Source organism: Homarus americanus, unplaced genomic scaffold (assembly GCF_018991925.1).
Source record: "Homarus americanus isolate GMGI-L3 unplaced genomic scaffold, GMGI_Hamer_2.0 scaffold41807, whole genome shotgun sequence".
NCBI classification, from domain to species: Eukaryota; Metazoa; Arthropoda; class Malacostraca; order Decapoda; family Nephropidae; genus Homarus; species Homarus americanus.
The window spans coordinates 131,502-152,134 of NW_024717057.1; the positions used below are offsets into that span (position 1 = coordinate 131,502).

Consider the following 20,633-nt stretch of genomic DNA (forward strand, 5'->3'; position numbering starts at 1 on the left):
AATGAATTTGCTTTCTCATTTAACCCTTTCAATGAGTACTGTACCGTACATGTACAGTACGTACAGTATTTGGATTCTACCGCAGGTACTCTGAAATTGTCACTTGGGCACTAAAAATTTTGGTGTTCACTTGGCCTAATTTTTAGTAAATGTAACACTGAAATGTACACAAGCTAAAATCAAGTTATCCTTGTAGTATTCAGATATCCAAACAATTCTAACCAAACATAACATAAACAACCTAACCTAACTTAGTGTAACCTAACCGATCTAACCTAACTTAATGTAACCTAACCTAACTTAATTTAACCTAACCTATATCTAACTCAACTGCCTCAGACGCCCCCTCCCCCCAGATTCCCTGGATGAACGAAACTAAATTAATACAGTACCGAAAAATCTGTGCTTAACATGCATTCAACATGGTGAGCAGAAGATATGAAGGACCCACTGATGGCATGACAAGTGGAGATGTGCCTGTTATTTAGAAATGCACAAATACTGGCTAAGAAAGTTAGAGCATCTCGTGACTTTGAGCAGCCAAGCACTCCCAATTTTTTTTGTCACTAACTTAAAGTAAAGTCTCCCAGCCTCCAATGTTACGTGCAAAAGATCTTTTAACATCATAAAACTTCTCAAGACTGATTATAAGTCCTCCCCTGATAACACAGTTAGAAGTCATAATGTAATGTGTATCAATCTGGAGGGAAATTATTGACGACTGACCAGCTGCCGATTTTTCATAGAAAATTATTATAAAAATACCACAATTTCACTGTGTTTTATAGTGGACACTGACGTAGTTTGTGGAAATGTGCTAAAAAATGGTTACTTCTAACCTTAGTTGATATGAAAAACAAGTGGCAGAAGCATTGTTAGAAGACCTCACCAACCTAACCAAACAAACAAACCTACCTAACCTTACCTAACTTCAGGACCCCCCGGTATATTTAACAGAAAGAACTTACTACGATGGTGTAATTTTACGTTTTTTGTGGACAAGAGAGCAGCCGCCCATACTTAACAGTTCTTAAACATACACTAAGCGTCGGTGCCGACCCGGCCCGGGCAGCGGTATTTTGAAATACGTCAATATGATTGGCTGTTTACATCCTGGGATGAGACTTCACGACCGCATTACCACCGAGAAGACAAAGTAGTGCGAGCCTAGACGCCTAATTATCAACCAATCGAAGCATTTGCCCAAGAAATGATTATCATATCAGAACTCACTGATGAAAATATAGCAAGAAAATAAACAGCAAACCAAATAACTCATCCACAGATCAATCGTCAATATTAATCAAAAGATATCCCAGTTCTTGATCATGACACAAAGTGATGTTTCAGCTCCTGGTAACTAAATTAAGTGGTCTCAATTGATTGGTCATAATTATAAGTGATGTTTCAGCTCCTGGCAACTAAATTAAGTGGTCTCAATTGATTGGTCATAATTATAAGTGATGTCTCAGCTAATGGTCACTCATCTCTTGCTTACCACCCTCCTTGAAGTCTCAGCACACCAGACAAAGTTCTTATGTCTTGTAATTCCCAAGTAAGAGGATTTGTGGGGGCGGGGGAGATGAAGGCCCTAGTGACAACCCAACACTCGTTTTACACCTTAGCAAATTCATTTGATTCGGTCTGACATGCACGTCGCTGGAAGAATAAAGTATCATGATCTTATTATTTAATTAGTATTATGTGTACAATAGGTAATTCTTGGAGAAACAATGTATTAGTTTACCATGTGAAGTGGCTTCCTCCTCTTCCATGTTTTTACTATGGTTGTGACACTGACTGGTCGTTAGGGTATATACATCCTGTGACTAAAAATGATAATAGATAATTTAAGATTTATTGTGTATATATTATAAATTTCAACAAAATTTTATTTAATTTATTTAAAATAATCAATAAACTGTTTTGATTATAATAATACAATTATATGTCATTTTTAAGAAGGTGTCGAATAAAAATATTGAATAATGACATTGTTCAGTATCTATTTATTTGATATACTTTAGATAAAAACCAATTCAGTTTTAATTATACCTTGAATATTGGATATTGTTTCTCAAGTGTTAAGGAGTGACACCTGCCTGAGACAACGCCAAGTGTAAACAGAGTCAAGTGAAGGAAGGCGACGGTCACTAAGGTACTGTTAACAGGTCACTAAGGTACTGTTAACAGGTCACTAAGGTACTATTAACACCATATCCCATCACATGTCACCGCATTTAGGAAAAGTGATAAATATTCGGTAATTCTGTATAAGTTGTCCATAATGTCCTCCAATGTTTTTTGGGGGTTAATAGTGACAACTGACCCGTGGATGACTTATTTGTTTTACTGTTTACTTTCTTATTTTATTTTCATCAGTGAGTTCTGATTTGATAACCATTGTGATTATGAAAAACAAACCTAATCAACCGCGCCAAACAAACCTACCTAACCTTACCTAACCTAACCTCCCGGATCCCCCCCCCCCCATTTCAACAGAAAGAACTTATGATATGGTGTAATTTGAAGCTTTTGTACTGGACGTGAGATCATGCGGCCACGACGGCGCTTATGTAGTCCATCGAGCCATTGCGTTGAAGAAGTGATGAACAAATTTCTTTCCGGTTTGAAAGCACAATGGAAAGTCTCTATTTAAAGGAACAATGCCGTGGTCTTTGAACAATTGAAGGGTCTCGTTGTCTTTATCCCTAAAGTCGCAAATTATGTCCATGTAAGACCAGCGACAACCTTCACACGTCATGCTGAAAATGAAACTGCCGCGAGTCCGGGGAAAAGTGCCACAGCAGAGTACAGCCTCATTACTGCCGGGAAGACAAATTAGTGTGTACCTAGGTGCCTAATATCTACAAAACGAAACATTTGCACAATAAATGATTACTATATCAGAACTCACTGATGAAAATAAAGTAAGAAAATAAACAATACAGTAATACAAATAACTCATCCACGGGTTAGTCCTATATATTAACCACCATTTCTTGTGCAATGTTTTATTTGGTAAATAATTAGGTGCCTAGGCATGCACTACTTTGTCTTCTCGGCAGTGACGTCTCATCCCAGGATATAAACAGCCAATGATATTGATGTATTTAAAAACTCTGCCGCCCGGACTTGATCAACGTTGATGCTCAGTGTATGTTTAAGAACGTTCGGTATGGACGGCTGCTCTCACGTCCACAAAAATGAGGTCTAATAACAATGCTTCTGCTGCTTGTTTTTATATCAACTAAGGTTAGGTTAGGTTTAATTTAGAAATAACCACTTTTTAACATATTTGCACAAACTATGACAGTGTCCACTATAGAAAACAGAGAATTACGGAGTTTTTATACTCGTTTTCTATGAAAAATTGGCCACGGGTCAGTCGTCAATAATTACCTTTTTTGGTCCAGTTCTAGGTATGTTTCATCATTTTTAACAACTTTTTTTAGTAACGTTTCCATTGCAAATGATTAGTTTTTCGAGAAAATCATACTAATTTGTTAGGAAGTCATCAAATATTGTCTAAATCCAGTGTTGATGTTTCCTGCATCCTCAGAGAGTTCCTGTGTGTTTGTATGTTTGTTACTAGTCTGCTGTACACATGCACTACTATAGTCTGACTTTTCAGTTAGGTTAAGTTAGTTTGCTTAGGTTAAGTTAGTTTGCTTAGGTTATGTTAGGTTGGTTGCTTCAATATGAGCTATGTTGGAGGGTCATGGGGGCAGAGCCTCCCCACCAGCCGGGGGATTCCAATCCGCCTCCCTTGGTTAAGTAATACAGTTACAGTACTGTATATATATTCTGAACAATGGTGGTTAAGTCAGGTTAGGTAGCACAGTAATTGATTTTGAGATAAAACCTAGCTTTTTCCAATGGGTTTTCATGTGATTCATTCGAATTTGATAATAATTTTTCACCAAAACTTGCCTCAGATTCTCTTTTTTTTTTACTTTTTTTTTATAAAAATGGAAAATCCGAGCCAACTTTGGTCATTTACAGTTATATAGCATATCACTCGTTTCCCCGTAATAAAAATAAATAAATAAATAAATAAAATAGTAAAACATAAAAAATCATTTATGAATCAAACAAACAACAACAGACCCAATACACTACCCTGTGGTACCCCACTTGTCATGGGTACACATGATGATTTCGTACCATTAATCACCACACACTGTTTGCAATCATGCAGAAAGTCTCTGAACCGCGCTAGGACACTACCCGAATCTTGTACCCTTCCATTTTAATTCTCAGCCTTTTATGGGGTATGCCTTCATAAGCATTTGCAAAATCTAGGTATATATTGTCGATATTTCCATCCTGTTCCAGAATTTTGGTCCAAACATCCAGTACCTCGAGTAACTGTATTGAACAGGAGATTCCCGCATAAAACTGTGTTGGTGCTGTACTCCTTTACAAGGGTGTTTCGTAGTAGATGTTCCATCATGGCATCTCTTATAATGCTCTCAAGTACTTAACACACTGTGCTGGTCAGGCTCACTGGTCTATAATTATTCGTTGAGTGACAATTGTAACCTAATAGATGATAATATAATTTCAGATGAATCAGGAAAGACTTCAGAAAGCTGAGCTGATTGTTCTTCAGAAGGAAGAAACAACTTTGAAAGAGCTGATTGATAAGTACATGAATAGTCTTTATAAGCTCAAGGTAAATTCTTTTTAATCAGGAATTATGGCATGAATGCATAAAGAGGTACTCTGAAATAAAACCAATAAAAAGTTTTAAACAGCTTTTTGGGAATATACAGTATTGAGCATTGAAAATTAAAACAAAAATACAAAGGAGAAGAAGCATTAGCCATAGGCCAAATCATAGTGGGCTGATACATGCAGATTAGTCCATGCAGACCAGGTGAAAATGTTGTCTAGATAAGAAAATGAATCGGTCATATGCCATTGATATTCATAGAGTAGAATCAGTTAAAGCAGTAATAAAAATTTTAGAATATACTGAAAATGAAATTATAGTCTTAATAGCTGATTGCAAGCCATTCTGAGTTAATGAACCCAGATCTTTATCAATTGCAGCCATTTGTGTAGATTTGTGATTATTGATGGATGGGGGGGGGATTAAGTCTGAATGACTGGAAAATGGTAAAAAATTTGGCTAGGTCACAGACCTGTACTTTATTTAAATACTGTACTGTACCATAAACAAGTACAGTATGGTAAAGTAATAAAACCAAAACTGCTTTAAGGTGGTTGTTAATGACATTAAATGACTTCCACAGATTGACGACACAATGTATCATGGCATTATAGGTATGTACAGTACTGTACCTGTTTTTGCACAAATAATGAGACAAAGTTAGATGTCATACTGCTCCAACAGCGACCACTGGATCTTTTCTCACTTTTCCATCACAGCTTGGTTTTGTGAGTGGCATGGTTGGTAACACAAACTCATTGAAGCAAATTTTTTAACCACACTTATTACTATCAATAATTCCATGGCGGTAGGCACAAGTAAAATAAAAATTCATCCACAATTATACTGAGCTCCGAGCTTACCACTACTGTACAGTACTGTACATTTATTTTGCCAGGTCTAAAATCAAGTCATGGCTCGATTATTCTAATATTGGCTCTTCAAGAATTAAAGTAAAAGTGAAAATAGATTTGTATTATCCTTTTGATCTTTTATAATGCCAATGTACATAATTTTAAAATACTTTAAATTCGAGGGCCAAACTTATATCATGGATGTTAGGGTGGGGTGAATGTTGCACTCGGCCATAATTTGGCCACCCCTGATTTACTCTTTCCACTTATCAAAACAAAATAAAAACTAAATTACATAAAAATAAAAATAAATACTATGGTGTCTCAGTACTTCTATGTTTAAGCCAAACTCAAGCTAAAAAGAGTTTGAGCTTTTATTTGTTACAGTATTATCATTATTATGATTACTGAATTTTGCAGAACCCTTGTGTTTTGGGGAACCCTGGTTGGGAACTACTGATCTAAAGGTTGTGATCACCTTTTCTCTTAATGGGTTCTAAAGAGTCAAAATTTATCTTCAACATTGGCTGACTACAAACATGGGGAGATACATGTCAACATTGGCTTCAACATTAACATCGTTAACATCATTGATGACAGGTCACATGAGTTCACTGACACATGTAAAAGATTACTGTTTTAGTCTAATACTGTACTGTATTAGCTTCCTTTTGTATTACAATGCTATTTTTATTATCTCTGCTTGCCCTTATCACAATTTCCTTGATGTTTTAATGTGTTTGCACTGCGATATCATTTTTGTATACTGTAATGGCATCTTAAAGTGGAAATGGAAGTCTCTGGAAAGGACCAAAAAAACATAATTTGTCTTGGGAGATAAACAGAGAAACCCATACCTTCAGACCTACCCACCACATAAATGAAAAACCAGCCAGTGGCCTTGGCCAGTCAGTAGTCTTGGCCAAACCATACCCGTAATACCCAGTTTGACCAATTACACACATGAGAGCCCATCACCACACTGTCTATCCCTCATTCCTCAATTTTGTCAAGGATTGCTCACTCACTGATTGCTCATATTTTTGTATTTTTAAATACAAAAAATAATAATATTAGTATGATACAGCAATAGTACAGTACGTACATGTTCTATAATGGGTTATTAAAACTCACTCAGTCCATAGTTTAATTAACCCTCTCGCACTCGCGTCATATTCATTATAAGACCAATTTCACGGTGACGCAAATCGGTTAACCAAACGTTAAAAAATTTGCAAAAAATTAAGTTTTCAACAGAATTGCATCAAATTTTGATGTGTCATAATAGCTAGTAAGTTCTATCGTATAAACTAGTTGGCAGCTCTCGAGGCCTATAGAAGGGAAGACTGTATTATCTCAGCAGTCAGACCGTGAGTGTGAGCCTTGTCCATTTAAATTTCCATCACTCCGTACAGGCTGCCTCAACTCCTGGATTACAGTGCTTACCGTACTCCCTGAAATAATTTCTTTTTAGTGTTAGAGAAGTGAAGTGATAGTTGTGCAATATATTTTGTTTTCATATTTACAGGGAAAGTGTTTAGTTTTCAGAAGCCATTACTGTATCAGGCTTTACAACCTCGTAATAGTGACATCGTCTTGAAAAAAAGTCTCTGAAAGAGGATGATTTTCTTGACTTACCCTGTACTTGTATTTTTTCAGTACCATTCTCTTTGTTATAGTGTTGGCTACAAGATGCAATATAATTTATATCGATATAAAACATAGGCACAAAAATAATCAAAAAATATATATAAAAAATAGATTTTATCATTTGAGAATAAACTTTTTTGCTATTTTCTCAAAAAACTATAGGTCATATCTGAAATTTTATTGCTTCATTGGAAAGCTCATAAAATTCCACTTCTAATCGTCAATAGTACTGTACTTACAAAGTTGGCTGAGACAATTTTGAGCTATGAGGTTGTAAACATATTGGTGTGCAATTTTTTCATTTTTATTAGACGTTACAAAAAATAGCTACATATTTGTATTATTCTTTTTTGTGGGGATGGGGGCTTATGTTGCAGAGCAAACAGTTATGATGCCAAAGATATATGGTTTATGCCAATAAAAACAAGTTTTTTGGGGGGAAATTGGTAACTTAAAACTTATAACGTGCACGAGAGGGTTAATGAATTACCAGGTACAGGGGGTTCCCGAGTTACGATGGGATCCGTTCCTGAGGACATTCTTAACTTATAAATGTACGTAAATCGGAGCACATACCCTATGTGCACTATATCATCGCCCAAGTCCTTTTATACAACTCGAAACACTTAATTTAAGAGAAAAGAAGAAATTGAATGACAAAATACAGTAAAGGAAAGTAAAATTTAAAGTTTAACACTTACATTGAAACCTGGGGCTGGCTTGCATGTAGAGGTGGGCATTTGTAGGAGGGACAGAGGCTTTATTAGGATGGTTGAACTGAAACTTTCTTCTTTTTGTCATAAATCTCTTTGTAGCATTGTAGATATTCAGTAATATCTCTATGAATCTTGGTGAAACTTGCTGTATTGGTATCTAGCTGTTTAAACTTAAATAATCCTTCAATAAGCCTGAAATCATCTGCCATTGGTTCTGAAATTTCAGATTTTGATCTTCCACCCATATCACTAAAAATCTTTCCATTTCAATTAACAATCCATTCTTTGTTTTGTTATCACAGTTCAGTGCATTGGTGTAGATGCTTTTACCTATTCAAGAATTTTGTTTTTGTCTTTCAAAATTGTTCCGTCCGTTGACCGACTGAAGCCCAACGTAATTACATCAACTTTCACTTCCATTGTAATTGTTTTCCTTTTCTTGGATGCACTACTATCACTTGCATCAGGTTTGCATTTGGGAGCCATGATGAGGGCCAAAAATTAGTTAATAAGCAAAAAACAACAGTTTGCACTTGATCACACATGTAAAAGCATACTGACGCTCCCTCAAGGCATGTGGCATCTTGCCGCCTCCCCTCTATGTCATGCAAACTAGTTCTTGTACGTAAATTCTACGAACCAGTTATACTTATGACAGATTCTTAAAATAATTTACCTTATGGAACCTCGCTCGTATTACCGGACATTCATAAATCAGGGACCCCCTGTAGTCCCAACCACGATTGTCAAGGGGATTCTTTAGTTTTAAGCCCATAGACATGGTTTAATGAGATGCAAGTCATTTAGACTAGACTTTGTCATTAAATGGGATTTCTAATTTGGTCCTTTTTTTCACATTTTTCTGTTAGTTAACTTTATATTGTAGAGTAAGAATTTGTAAAACAAGTACAGTGACCCCTCGTTTAACGAACACCTCGGTTAACGTAATTTCGATTAACGAACTGCCTTCCATAAGGATCTTCAATTCGGTTAACGAAAAAAAATTCGGTTAACGAAGTTCTTACGAACCGACCTCAACATGTTTTCGCTTGCACTGACCGGGCAACCAGCTTTAGTATCAGTCCGCCAGTACATTAATCGGTTCTAGGGCTTAAATTCCTTACTAATTTAGTAAATATCAAGAAGTTTATACTATTCAATAATTTTAAAAGTTTAATATTCAATTTTTTAGTCATTTTAACAATTATTGAACATAATTGAAGGTAAAGTGACTAGTTTAATGCGCGGCATCCAGCCTCTTAACACAGCAAACAGGCGTTAGTCTCTCTCTGTTTTCACTGGAGGTAACATCTTGCTTGAGACTCTCTTCAACTAAACGCTTTTTTTCTGTGTTTCCAAGCAAATTATTGGTCATTTTGAAATATATTTTATATATTGACAATATATAATGCAGTGCAGTGTTGATTTAAAGAAAATAATCTTGAATTACACCAGAGAGCTAAAATTTTATGGGTGAAATGGCGCCATGGGGTGACTTCTCTTCCACCCCAATGCCTTCTCTTCTTCCTTCTCCTCCACCCCCATTCTAAATCCCATCATCATCATCATCATCATCCAGGAGCCTTCTACATACGCACCTCAAAGTAAGTGAACTTTTCTACCATTTTTGTTGAATTTAGGAAATTTTCGGTGAGCTGGAACCAATTACCCAAAAACCCATTGAAACAATGGTTTCGGTTAACGAACGACCTTCTGGAACGGATTGAGTTCGTTAACGGAGGGGTCACTGTACAGTATAGTCTGCATTTACGCGGTCAATTGAACCATTGGAGGTCCGCGTAAAACGAGAAACGCTTAAACGAAATAACAGAACATATGGGATTAATTGAAATAGAGACTGGGCCGACCCCCAAATTCCACTTTTTCCGACACAATACCTAGTTGTAGTAAAAATAACATCTTAATTTTATGATGGTATGCACACAAAATTAATATTTAAGAGAAATATCAATAATATTAGGTTTTTTAACACTTATGTTAGTAGAAAAGATGGCTGGGCACACAGGCATGGGGGGTTGGTTCCAAGGCAGTGGGCAGATTGTTGGCCCTCACCTGTGTCACTTGTATCAATTGTATCACTATCCACCACAGAGGCTTGCAGGGCCTCTTTGTCAAACCCCTCAAAGTCCATATCCTCACTATCACTGACTTGGGCCGGCTGTGGTGGGTGGCGGATGAAGAACTCGGTAATGTTTTGATGACTGGACGACCTTGTGCGCACCCTGCCCGCGCCGCTTCCCGTGTAAATGATGAAATTTACCGCTTATTTAAAACATTTCATTCTGGCAAGGCACTGCGTAAATGACCAAACACGTAAACAAAAACCACGTAAATCCAGACTACTGTATACTGTATCTGTACCAATATGCTCAGTTTGCCTTGACAGCAAAAAGAGAGCAACCATTATAAGTTTTAAACTCATCCTATAAGAAAAAATACTGTATTAAATGTCTTAAACCATTTTATATATTTTACTTTAGTTTTTAATAATTTTCTCATTATACTTTTTTCCTTTTGTTACTGCTAGGTTGAGGAGCTAACTATCAAGCACCAGCTGAGTCGTATACAAGATGTTGAGTTAAGGTCGCAAAACAACACATCGCAAGAAGCAGTCATGGAAGATCCATTACAACTTCCTGATATGTCACTCATGATGAATGACCAGCACCCTAATACAAACCAGGTAATTTTTTTTATTTTGGGGGCTTTAAAGACATTGAATATTGACAGCTATAAGTTTAAGTTAGTTTACCTTGGGTTGGGTTTGACCAAAATAGGGCAGGATACAGGTTTAACCTAACAACTGCATCATTTGGGAAATCAGGGGTACAGGTACCCCATATGCAATACTGTACCACAAAAAAAAGCCGTTTTTTTTTTCAAGAAGTGGTTGTGATGACAAATGACGTGGATGTGGTGGTGCAGCAGTGGATTGTGCTGCAAAGTAGGAGGTAAACCCTTATGTAGGTGGTAAGACAGGCTGTGACATAATAGGTGTGGGGCCACTGACAACAGGAGGAGAGTGATGAGGCATAAATAATTCCAAATCATTCAAAGATGATGATAGCAAGTTGTAGCAAGTTAATTTGAGGCTCCACCAGCCATGTGTTTCACTCTAGTATCTACCAATCATCGACTTTATGTTCTTTGTATGATTTTTGGCACATAGCTCTAAATTCATGGCCCCAAATGCCAATCGTCTTAAGATGACAATGGCAAGATTTCAGTAAATCATCCAAAGATGATGATAGCAGTTAAAGGGTTAAGGATGAAGCAATGCAGTATTTTCTCTATTTAATGAACTAATTCAAGCCACCCCTTTCTGTTAAATAGAAATTTCCACCAAATCAAATTTCCGTTATTTTCGCTCAATTTAGCAAACTAGTTCACTAAGTCAAGCAAGATTCCGTTAAATTCCGCGCCAAGTGCGCCGCTTGGCGCGTGGGGTTTGTTTACATCCGTTCAGTCTGTGTCCTGCGCTACCGTGTGTGTTGTTCACTGCTACATCTCAGTCTACAACTCGGTCAACTAACTACTGTGTTTAGACATCATGGTGTGGGAGGAGAAAGTCAAAAGAGTGCGGCTGTCAATATATTTCACACAAAGCCTGTTCAACAAGCTTATGGCGCCGTGAACCTCTAATGGGGACTACCCGTATCACGTAGGTGGTCAGAGTAACGTTTTACCAAATCCGGCTTCGAAACACGAGGATCCATATATATTTCATTAGCCCAATATATATATATATATATATATATATATATATATATATATATATATATATATATATATATATATATATATATATATATATATTTTCCGTGTGATTTTATCAAGATTTATCTTATCACGTTTCATTGTGGATTTACATGAAATATATATATATATATATATATATATATATATATATATATATATATATATATATATATATATATATATATATATATATATATATATATATATATATATATATATATATATATATATATATATATATATATATATATATATATATATATATATATATATATATATATGCCTGTATTGGTTATGCTTTATTTGTGGAATTATAATTGTTTAACGTTTGATGCTGTCTTAATCATTTTCAGATGATGGTCATCATGAATGAACTTCACATTAACAAGAGTGCCCTGAATTTGGAGGCTGCTCCACTGATTCAAAGTTAGCATAGTTCATCACTGTTGTTCAAAAAAACATTTAATATTTTTTGTAACTTTTGACACCCTATACTGTGATATCTCCATTAGCCTAAACAATTGGTGCAGAGCACTTTCGGGATTGAGAGATTTCAGGGTAACGAGACGACTCTCTCAAAGCTGAAAAAAAATCATCCCGGTAATTTTCCGGGTCCTAGTGGAAAAATATTATCAAAAGTTCCAGAAATTGCACATTACATCATCTCTCGAACCTGGAAAAATATCCCACATCCCCGGAATTTTCCTGGTACTGGAAAAATTTTCTCTGAATTTCCGGAAAATGCGCCTGATTTTCATCTCTCAGACCCGGAAAAAAATCCCCCCATCCCCGTAAATTTCCGGGTACTGGGAAAATGTTCTCAGAATTTTCCAGAAAATGTGCCCCTCAGAAAATCATTCCCAAAGCCAGAATTTTCAGGAGAATTCGGGCTTTGGGAAGGATTTTCCTAGAAAATTTAAATTCCAGCTGTCAGAGAGTTCCGGGTTTGAGGGAATCCGGCTAAAGGAGATATCACTTATATATACTGTATACATGTATACAGTACACAGGTATTATTATTAGGGAAACTGTACTTCGTGTTTATCACCCTGCTGTTTGAACCTGTTGTTTGCCCTCCGTGCTTTGCTGTTATCCAATGTTTAGATATAATTTCGCTTAACATTAGGTTTTTCAGGAACGCAACCTCATCCTTAAACAAGGAGTATCTGTATACAGTACTTACAGTATATTGTAATAAAACATACCACTGTACAGTACTATTCATAATTTTTTATTAGCTTCTGGATCATGCCATTTCAAGTGCTATCTTCAGAAGATTTATTGTAATTTGTTTTAGTTGTACAGATATTATGTCTAAAATAAATTCTTGCATACCGGTATTATAATCACTAATTTTTTTTATATTTTCAAATTTAAGTTTTTAGGTGTATCATTGTGTCATCAAACAACAAAGTTCATTGATAGGATTGAGCAAGTTAGGAGTTTTAATTTAAATTATATATATATATATATATATATATATATATACACACTGTATATTAATTGTCTATTTCAGGAATGCTGCATGACTCTGAGGTATATGAAGAAGAGGAAGAAGATGAAAAGGAGAAGGTTGACGTTTTTGAAGAATGAGGAATATGATAATTTATTACAAAATTTACCTGTAAGTGCAGGGTATTTGAAATTAGTAACTTTCTAGACTCATATATTGTAATTGATGATGCTGTACATAATTTTTGGGGGTGTTTTATGTTAGGCCTCCAGAGTCATGTTCATTTTATTTAGTGTTTTGTATGTTATTCACATAGAAGTTGTATATTGTTAATCTGCCTATATTCCCTCTCCTGGCTACTGTGGAGTAAGCATGCAGTGTTGGCACATGGCATGATAAAGATATCACCCTTGGGGGAACTGTTGAGCAAGGTCACCCTCACCTTTGTTGCAACAGTAGCAAGGTGTAGTCTATATATCCTGTGTTAACCTTGACTCTTATTTCAGAGTGTGTCCTAATTAATTAGTCAAAGGAGTGAGGCACTGCTTGATTAAGACATTCTAACAATAGTGGGACTGTGACATGTTTTATTATTTAGACAAAGTTAGACAAAGTAATTTGTAAAAGAATTGCCATTGATGCTACCTACAGTATATGTTTTATTGTTCTTTAGATACTTAGTAATTTTATAATAAATTGTCATTGACACCACTTAATGTTGTTTTAGATACTCAAAATATTAAATTGAAAAAAAAATTAACCCTGTAATGCCTGAATCATTTTGTAGCATCCCAAAAAATATTGGGTTCTATAATCTGCATCTACCCACGTGGTGGCAAAAATAAATAAACACTTCTGAATCACTAACCTGCAGTATATATATATATATATATATACAGTATTTTTTACGTGTTTCTACATTTACGGGTATCCTGCCAGAACTGGAATTCCCACTTTACGCGATGCATCTACTCATATACGCGGGTGAAGTATAATTTTTTTAATTAGCTCATAAAATTCATACAAATTACCCAGCCAGAATATAATTTACATTGCTGGAATTCTTACAATTTGATGATCATTTTGAATATAAACATCATAGATTTTGCATTAGACATACAGGTTGACAACCCTTTATCCGAAATTCCGAAAACCGAAACTGTACAAACTGGATAATTTCGTAATTAAGAAGATTTGTAACCAGGTGAGAAGGTTGGGTCATCTTACCCTTTGACCTGCTGCGGTGCTTATGAAGATTAGTAGGGTCACTACCTAGTGACCGGACCATTGTAGACACTCACTGTCCCCTAGGGACCTGATCTCACCCTCCTCTACTGTATATATATATGTCTTGTTATGTATTTCTCCTTAGTCTGTACTCACCCCTGAAGATGTGAATTACACTTAAGAACTTGGGAACTTCGTGTTTTCTTTTTTCCTTGTGGTTATCAGCATATACCTGGCTCACGCGCACCTACAGTGATTTACTTGCTTATATATATACACACACAGTAATACCCCGCTTAACGCGGTTTCGCTTAGCACGATTTACCGTATACGCGGTGCCTCGGCAGAGCCGAACTTTCACTTAACGCGGGTTTTTTCCACGTATACGCGGCGAGTGTCCGGCTCGAGACGCTATTTTTAGATTCGCCCCCACCCGCCTGCTCCCACCTCCTCCCTCCGCTTGGGCAAGCCGCGCTGTAAGGTTGCGCAGTGCATGTCTCTGTTGCGTTATCACTGACGTCATATGCCGTATCGGACTGTGATTGGCCATGCATCCCTACCCTCCCCCTCTGCTGCTAGCTGTAATTGTCTTAAAGTATTATGACATGTCCACCCGGGGGAGGGAGGGAGGAAAGACGACGCTTCACCTAGCCGCGGCAGTTTCATCCCTCCAGGCCACTCCGTGTATACGTGAATCCATTGTTCTGTGAAATGGCTTCCGCCGGACCACCACCGTCACCAGAGAGAGACCTTTCCTTACCTGAACCCAGCCGCCCTAAGCCCAAGAAGACACGCCGTGGTCTAAGCTACGAAGTGAAGTACCAGATCATTCAAGATTTGGAGAAAGGAACACGGCAAGTTGATCTCGCGCGCCAGCATGGCGTCAACGAATCTACGATTCGCACTATCAAGAAGGATGCAGCCAAGATCAAAGAGCACATGAAAATCACAAAGTCTGCAGGTGCTTCAACGATCAAGTATTGCCAGAACAGGGTGCTGGCAAAAGTGGAAAATTTGCTGGGGAGTTATTTGATTCGTCAGGCGCAACGCAACATGGCGGTGGACATGCGCTCAGTGCAGGAGTACGCACGTGAGCTATACGCAGCAGTGTCACGTAAGCTGGGAATTGCAGAGCCCAAACCCTTCAATGCTTCCTCTGGTTGGCTGCATAGGTTTAAGAAGAGGAACAAGATCACCAACATCAACATTGGTTGCATGGCATACCAGGTGAGAGGAGGAGTGAACCTGTGACTGGTGAGGTTCAGACTGTTGCAGTAGCAGTGGACCTTGCCAGAGAAGCTGCGCTCAATATTACAGCTGAAGGCTTCTCCGAGACCACCAACGAAGACATCCTGGAGGTGATCAGAGATCCTGAAGTGACTGCCGACGAGATGTTGGAAGAAGATCACGTCAGTGAAGAGGAGGAAGAAGGTGCGTCATTCTCCGAAGAACACAGTTTAAGTCATAGTGATATTAAGGGTGCCATGGAGTGTGCAGAGAAAATGAAGTCCTTCCTTTCCCGCGACAATAACGATGACCGCTATGAAGTCTTCCATACCCGGCTGGTGCAGGCTATGGAGCCGTACATCAAGGTGTATCAAGACAACATAAACACCAGCCGTCAAAAAAGCATAACCGAGTTCTTCGCCCGCAACCCACCACAGCCAGCCCAAGCCAGTGATAGTGACAGAGGTAGAGACAGTGAAGATGACTTTGAGGGATTTGTCAGGGAGGCCATAACAAGTGTGGGTGACAGTGATGGTGACTCACCTGAGGGCCAGTAGCCTGCCCTCTGCCTCGGAACCAGCCTCCATCCCCGTACGCCGACCCATCTCTTCTACTAACGTAATTGTTCAACATAACTTTTAGTTTTCCTAACCTAACCTCTTCTATATTACTTGTTTTTTCATACCATCATAAAGTTAAGATAAAATTTTTACTACAACATAGTTATGTGCCGTCAAAAAGTGGAGTTTGGGGGTCGGGCCAGTTTCTATTGGAATTAATCCCATATGTTCTGTTGTTCACTTAGCGCGGTTTTCACTTAACACGGTACCCTGTGGGTTTTATTGACCGCGTTAAGCGGGGTACTACTGTGTGTATATATATATATATATATATATATTTATATATTTATAAATATATACTCACCCCTGAAGATGTGAATTACACGAAAGCGCTTGGGAACTTCGTGTTTTCTTCTTTCCTTGTGGTTATCAGCATATATATATATATATATATATACAGTGATCCCTCGGTTAACGATCGCCTCTGTTAACGAAATTTCGGTTAACGAACTACCTTCCATAAGAATCTTTAATTCGGTTAACTAAATTTTTACGAAATCGTGTCAACATGTTTTCACCTGCTTTCGCCTGCTCACCAGCTGTAGTATTAGTGTGTCAATACAGTAATCGGTTTTAGGGCTTAAATTTGTTACCATTTGAGTAAATATCAAGAAGGTTGTACTATTCAATAATTTTCCAAGTCTAATATTAAAATTTTTAGTTATTTTAACAATTATTTAACATAATTGAAGTATCTGTACAGGGAACTAGTTTTTAGCGCGCCAAACAGCCACTTGACTCACCCAGAATGGCGTCAGTTTGTGTCTGCTCAGTGGAGGAAGCATCTTGCTTGAGACTCTCTTGAACATAAACTACTTTTACATTTTTACAGTACAATTATATTGGTCATTCAGAAATTTATTTTACATATTGACAATATATAGTGCAGTGCAGTGTTGATTTAAAGAAAATAATCTTGAATTACACCAAGTGAACTTAAAATTTTATGGGTGAAATGGCGGCATGAAGCATGGGGTGATTTCTCTTCCACCCCTTTGCCTTCTCTTCTCCCTTCTCCTCCACCCCCACTTCTAATTCCCATCATCATCATCATCAACCAGGAGCCTTCTACATGCACACCTCAAAGTAAGTGTACTTTACTGCATTTATTTTTAGTTTGTATGTAATTTTCAGTGAGCTAAAACCAATTACCCAAAATCCCATTGAAACAATGGTTTCGGTTAACAAAATATTTGGTAAATGACCGACCTTCTGGAACGAATTGTGTTCATTAACCGAGGGACCACTGTACTTGAGCTTTCGTCTTTATTCAAGACATTTTCAGAAAATGATCTTGATTTTCAACCTCGGAAAATTTGGTCCTCCACCACCACGCACTAGCAGGGTTTGGCAGTGGACTACTGCACCATCCTCATCATCGCCACCTCCTGCCACCGGCATTCCCCGCCCACCTCGCGCAGTCCGCCATTGCAACAAAGTTCAGCCCATAAGAGCCCGCACTGGTAGATATAAGAATAGCACCATCCCATCTATTGTTAAAATAATAAACAGCTCCTGATTTATGTACTGTACAGCCCTATAAATGTATTGAACGTGTATCATTATGTCTAAATCACATGTAAGTTTGTATAATTTCAGCCACCGGCTGCAACTCTATTACTAAACCGTTTATTATTATTATTATTATGATACAACTCCTTACGGTTGGTACGTCCCAGGTGTATCCTCTTACACTTCGTGACACTGAATCTGAGCAGCCAATATCTTCAACCATTCTTGAAGCTCACAGAGATTTTTCTGCAGCTCTTCACAGTCTGTTTGGTTCTTAATTTCTTCAAATAACTTGGCATGTGTGTGCCTGACAAATGAGACTTTATTGAGCACAATATATTACCTATGAAGTACAATAAGGAGAGACTATTGAAAATTTTCTCCAACCAGCCTACAGTTGCCAAATACTGCCAGAGAGCAGTGTTGTTACCCCCTAAAATTCTTAATAGTGTGACAAAATTGATACAACCGGCAGCTACTCCCTAAGTTTTGTCTTCTGGGCCTGACAGTCCCTTGATTCAAACGTGAATGCAATCGTCACCATCGTCCTTATAGGGCAGTGGTCCCCCAACCTGTAGTTTTGGTGCCCTCCACTATATTTACAATGACAAATGTGGCCCAGAGCCTACAAAAGGTTGGGGACCACTGTTATTGGGATAAGAAATTTAGCTTTTAATTTTTGTAAGTCTTTTACCTACATACGAGTAAATCAGGGTTATAGGGAATCAAGAGTAAGAAACACAGGTTTTCCCATTATTCAATCTCAATCCTCTTTAGTTGCTCTAATAGGTGTGTTATTCTATGGTTTTAAATTTCAAACAATGTTTCAAGATTAAATTTCAGGGTCACTTCGTCATTTACAGTGTGGCTAATGCCTTCTTGTATAACTGATGCCAACTAGAAAATGAAGAGAGATGGTACTAAGTGATCCATCTATTAGTGTAACATAACATTCTGTATGAGTTAACACCTACTTTCTGCAATACTCAGGCACAGGGAAACGAAACCTAACCTAACCTAACCTAGCTTCCTTGTCATAGTAGCCTACAAGTGATTTAGCCACAGACCAGACACACTTGCAGGAAGAACTGGATAGACATCCTACCCAAAAGGGCCACTGAAGACATAATGCGCCTCAAGATTATTACCCTCCCCCCCCTAACCTTAACTTAATTGGGATTAGCAATCAGCCTCAGGCCTATCAAACTTCAGACTGTGAGTGGGAATCCCGCTCTTCTTGCCTATTTTTTTCAGCACCTCCAAGCAGACATGGGGCTGAAGCCAATAGAAGGTCACAGAGCCAAAGCCAAAGCCAGCCATTTAAGAAGAATTGAAGCCAAAGCCAGCCATTTAAGAAGAATTGAAGCCAAAGCCCACCATTTAAAGTCATGAAGCCAAAGCCAAGGCTTTTCAAGGCTACATGAAACTGTAACACCATTACTTATATAACACAATATAAGTACTGTACAGGTTGACAATCCCTTATCCAAAATCCTTGGGACCAAATGCATTTCGGTTTTGGGAATTTTTAGGATTTCAGAATTTTTTTTTTTTTTTTTTTTACAGGCATCAGCCAACCCGGGCACAGGTCACTGACCCACATTGGGGCCTGGGGGCTAAAATATAATAATTATAAAAATAATAATAATAATTCATAGGTCTACTGTAGGTCGTGTTTCTCACTTTTGATCTTTTTTTCATTCTTGTATTTCTTTATTATTATTATTACAGTATTATTGTTATTATTATTATTGTTATCATTCTTATTTTATTTTTGTTTATTTTTAATTAAAAATTTTATTTACCCCTCAGTGACCCCTCGGTTAACGAACTCAATCCGTTCCAGAAGGTCGTTCGTTAACCGAAAAGTTCGTTAACCGAAACCATTGTTTCAATGGGTTTTTGGGTAATTGGTTCCAGCTCACCGAAAATTTCCTAAATTCAACAAAAATGGTAGAAACGTTCACTTACTTTGAGGTGTGTATGTAGAAGGCTCCTGGATGATGATGATGATGATGGGAATTACAATGGGGGTGGAGGAGAAGGAAGAAGAGAAGGCATTGGGGTGGAAGAGAAATCACCCCATGGCACCATTTCACCCATAAAATTTTAGTTCTCTTGGTGTATTTCAAGATTATTTTCTTTAAATCAACACTACACTGCATTATATATTGTCAATATGTAAAATATATTTCAAAATGACCAATAATTTGCTTGGAAACACAGAAAAAAAAGCGTTTAGTTGAAGAGAGTCTCAAGCAAGATGTTACCTCCAGTGTAAACAGAGAGAGACTAACGCCTGTTTGCTGTGTTAAGAGGCTGGATGCTGTGCTTTAAACTAGTCACTTTACCTTCAATTATGTTTAATAATTGTTAAAATGACTAAAAAATTGAATATTAAACTTTTAAAATTATTGAATAGTATAAACTTCTTGATATTTACTAAAATAGTTAGGAATTTAAGCCCTAGAACCGATTAATGTATTGGCGGACTGATACTAAAGCTGGTTGCCCGGCCAGTGCAAGCGAAAACATGTTGAGGTCGGTTCGTAAGAAATTCGTTAACCGAATTTTTGTTCGTTAACCGAATTGAAGATCCTTATGGAAGGCAGTTCGTTAACCGAAATTTCGTTAACCGAGGCGTTCGTTAAACGAGGGGTCACTGTATTATTATCATTATAATTATTATTATTATTATAATTATTATTACTATTACATTTTCGCCCCCCAGGCCCCGATGTGGGTCAGTGGCCTGTGCCCGGGTGGGCTAATACCCATAAAAAAAAAAAAAAAAAATTGCTCCACAAAAAGACTTTCTGTTTTCAGAGCTTTTCGGTTTTTGGATAAAGGGTTGTCAACCTGTATTACCTTACATGTTTATGGGAATACATATGATATTCTGAGTTGCAGCAAGGA

The 20,633-nt window shown here is 37.4% G+C and overlaps 2 protein-coding genes across 7 annotated transcripts in view; one reads left to right on the top strand and one right to left on the bottom strand.

The window, feature by feature from the left end:
- LOC121858790 (LIM domain kinase 1-like) overlaps window positions 1–1,785 on the bottom strand; it is an 89,868-nt gene extending 88,083 nt beyond the window's left edge. For all 3 annotated transcript variants that reach the window (XR_006087511.1, XM_042355426.1, XM_042355425.1), the window contains exon 1: window positions 1,748–1,785. Coding sequence is in view for 2 of the 3 variants with exons in the window: in XM_042355426.1 (XP_042211360.1) it covers window positions 1,748–1,775 (28 nt within the window). In the remaining variant the exon portion in view is untranslated. The remainder of the gene's footprint in view (window positions 1–1,747) is intronic.
- A 286-nt stretch (window positions 1,786–2,071) lies between these two features.
- Window positions 2,072–13,991, top strand: LOC121858791. Of its 4 annotated transcripts, none has more exons than XM_042355427.1 (5): window positions 2,072–2,202; window positions 4,571–4,678; window positions 10,447–10,602; window positions 12,032–12,104; window positions 13,195–13,991. In XM_042355427.1, exons 2-5 carry the CDS (start codon window positions 4,571–4,573, stop codon window positions 13,269–13,271), a joined length of 414 nt encoding a protein of 137 aa, XP_042211361.1. In that variant the 5' UTR covers window positions 2,072–2,202; the 3' UTR covers window positions 13,272–13,991. The 4 variants fall into 4 exon arrangements, 3 of the variants coding, with proteins under 3 accessions (XP_042211361.1, XP_042211363.1, XP_042211362.1); XM_042355429.1 differs by having other exon boundaries at window positions 2,072–2,158; XM_042355428.1 differs by having other exon boundaries at window positions 2,123–2,180.
- Window positions 13,992–20,633: the final 6,642 nt, after the last annotated feature.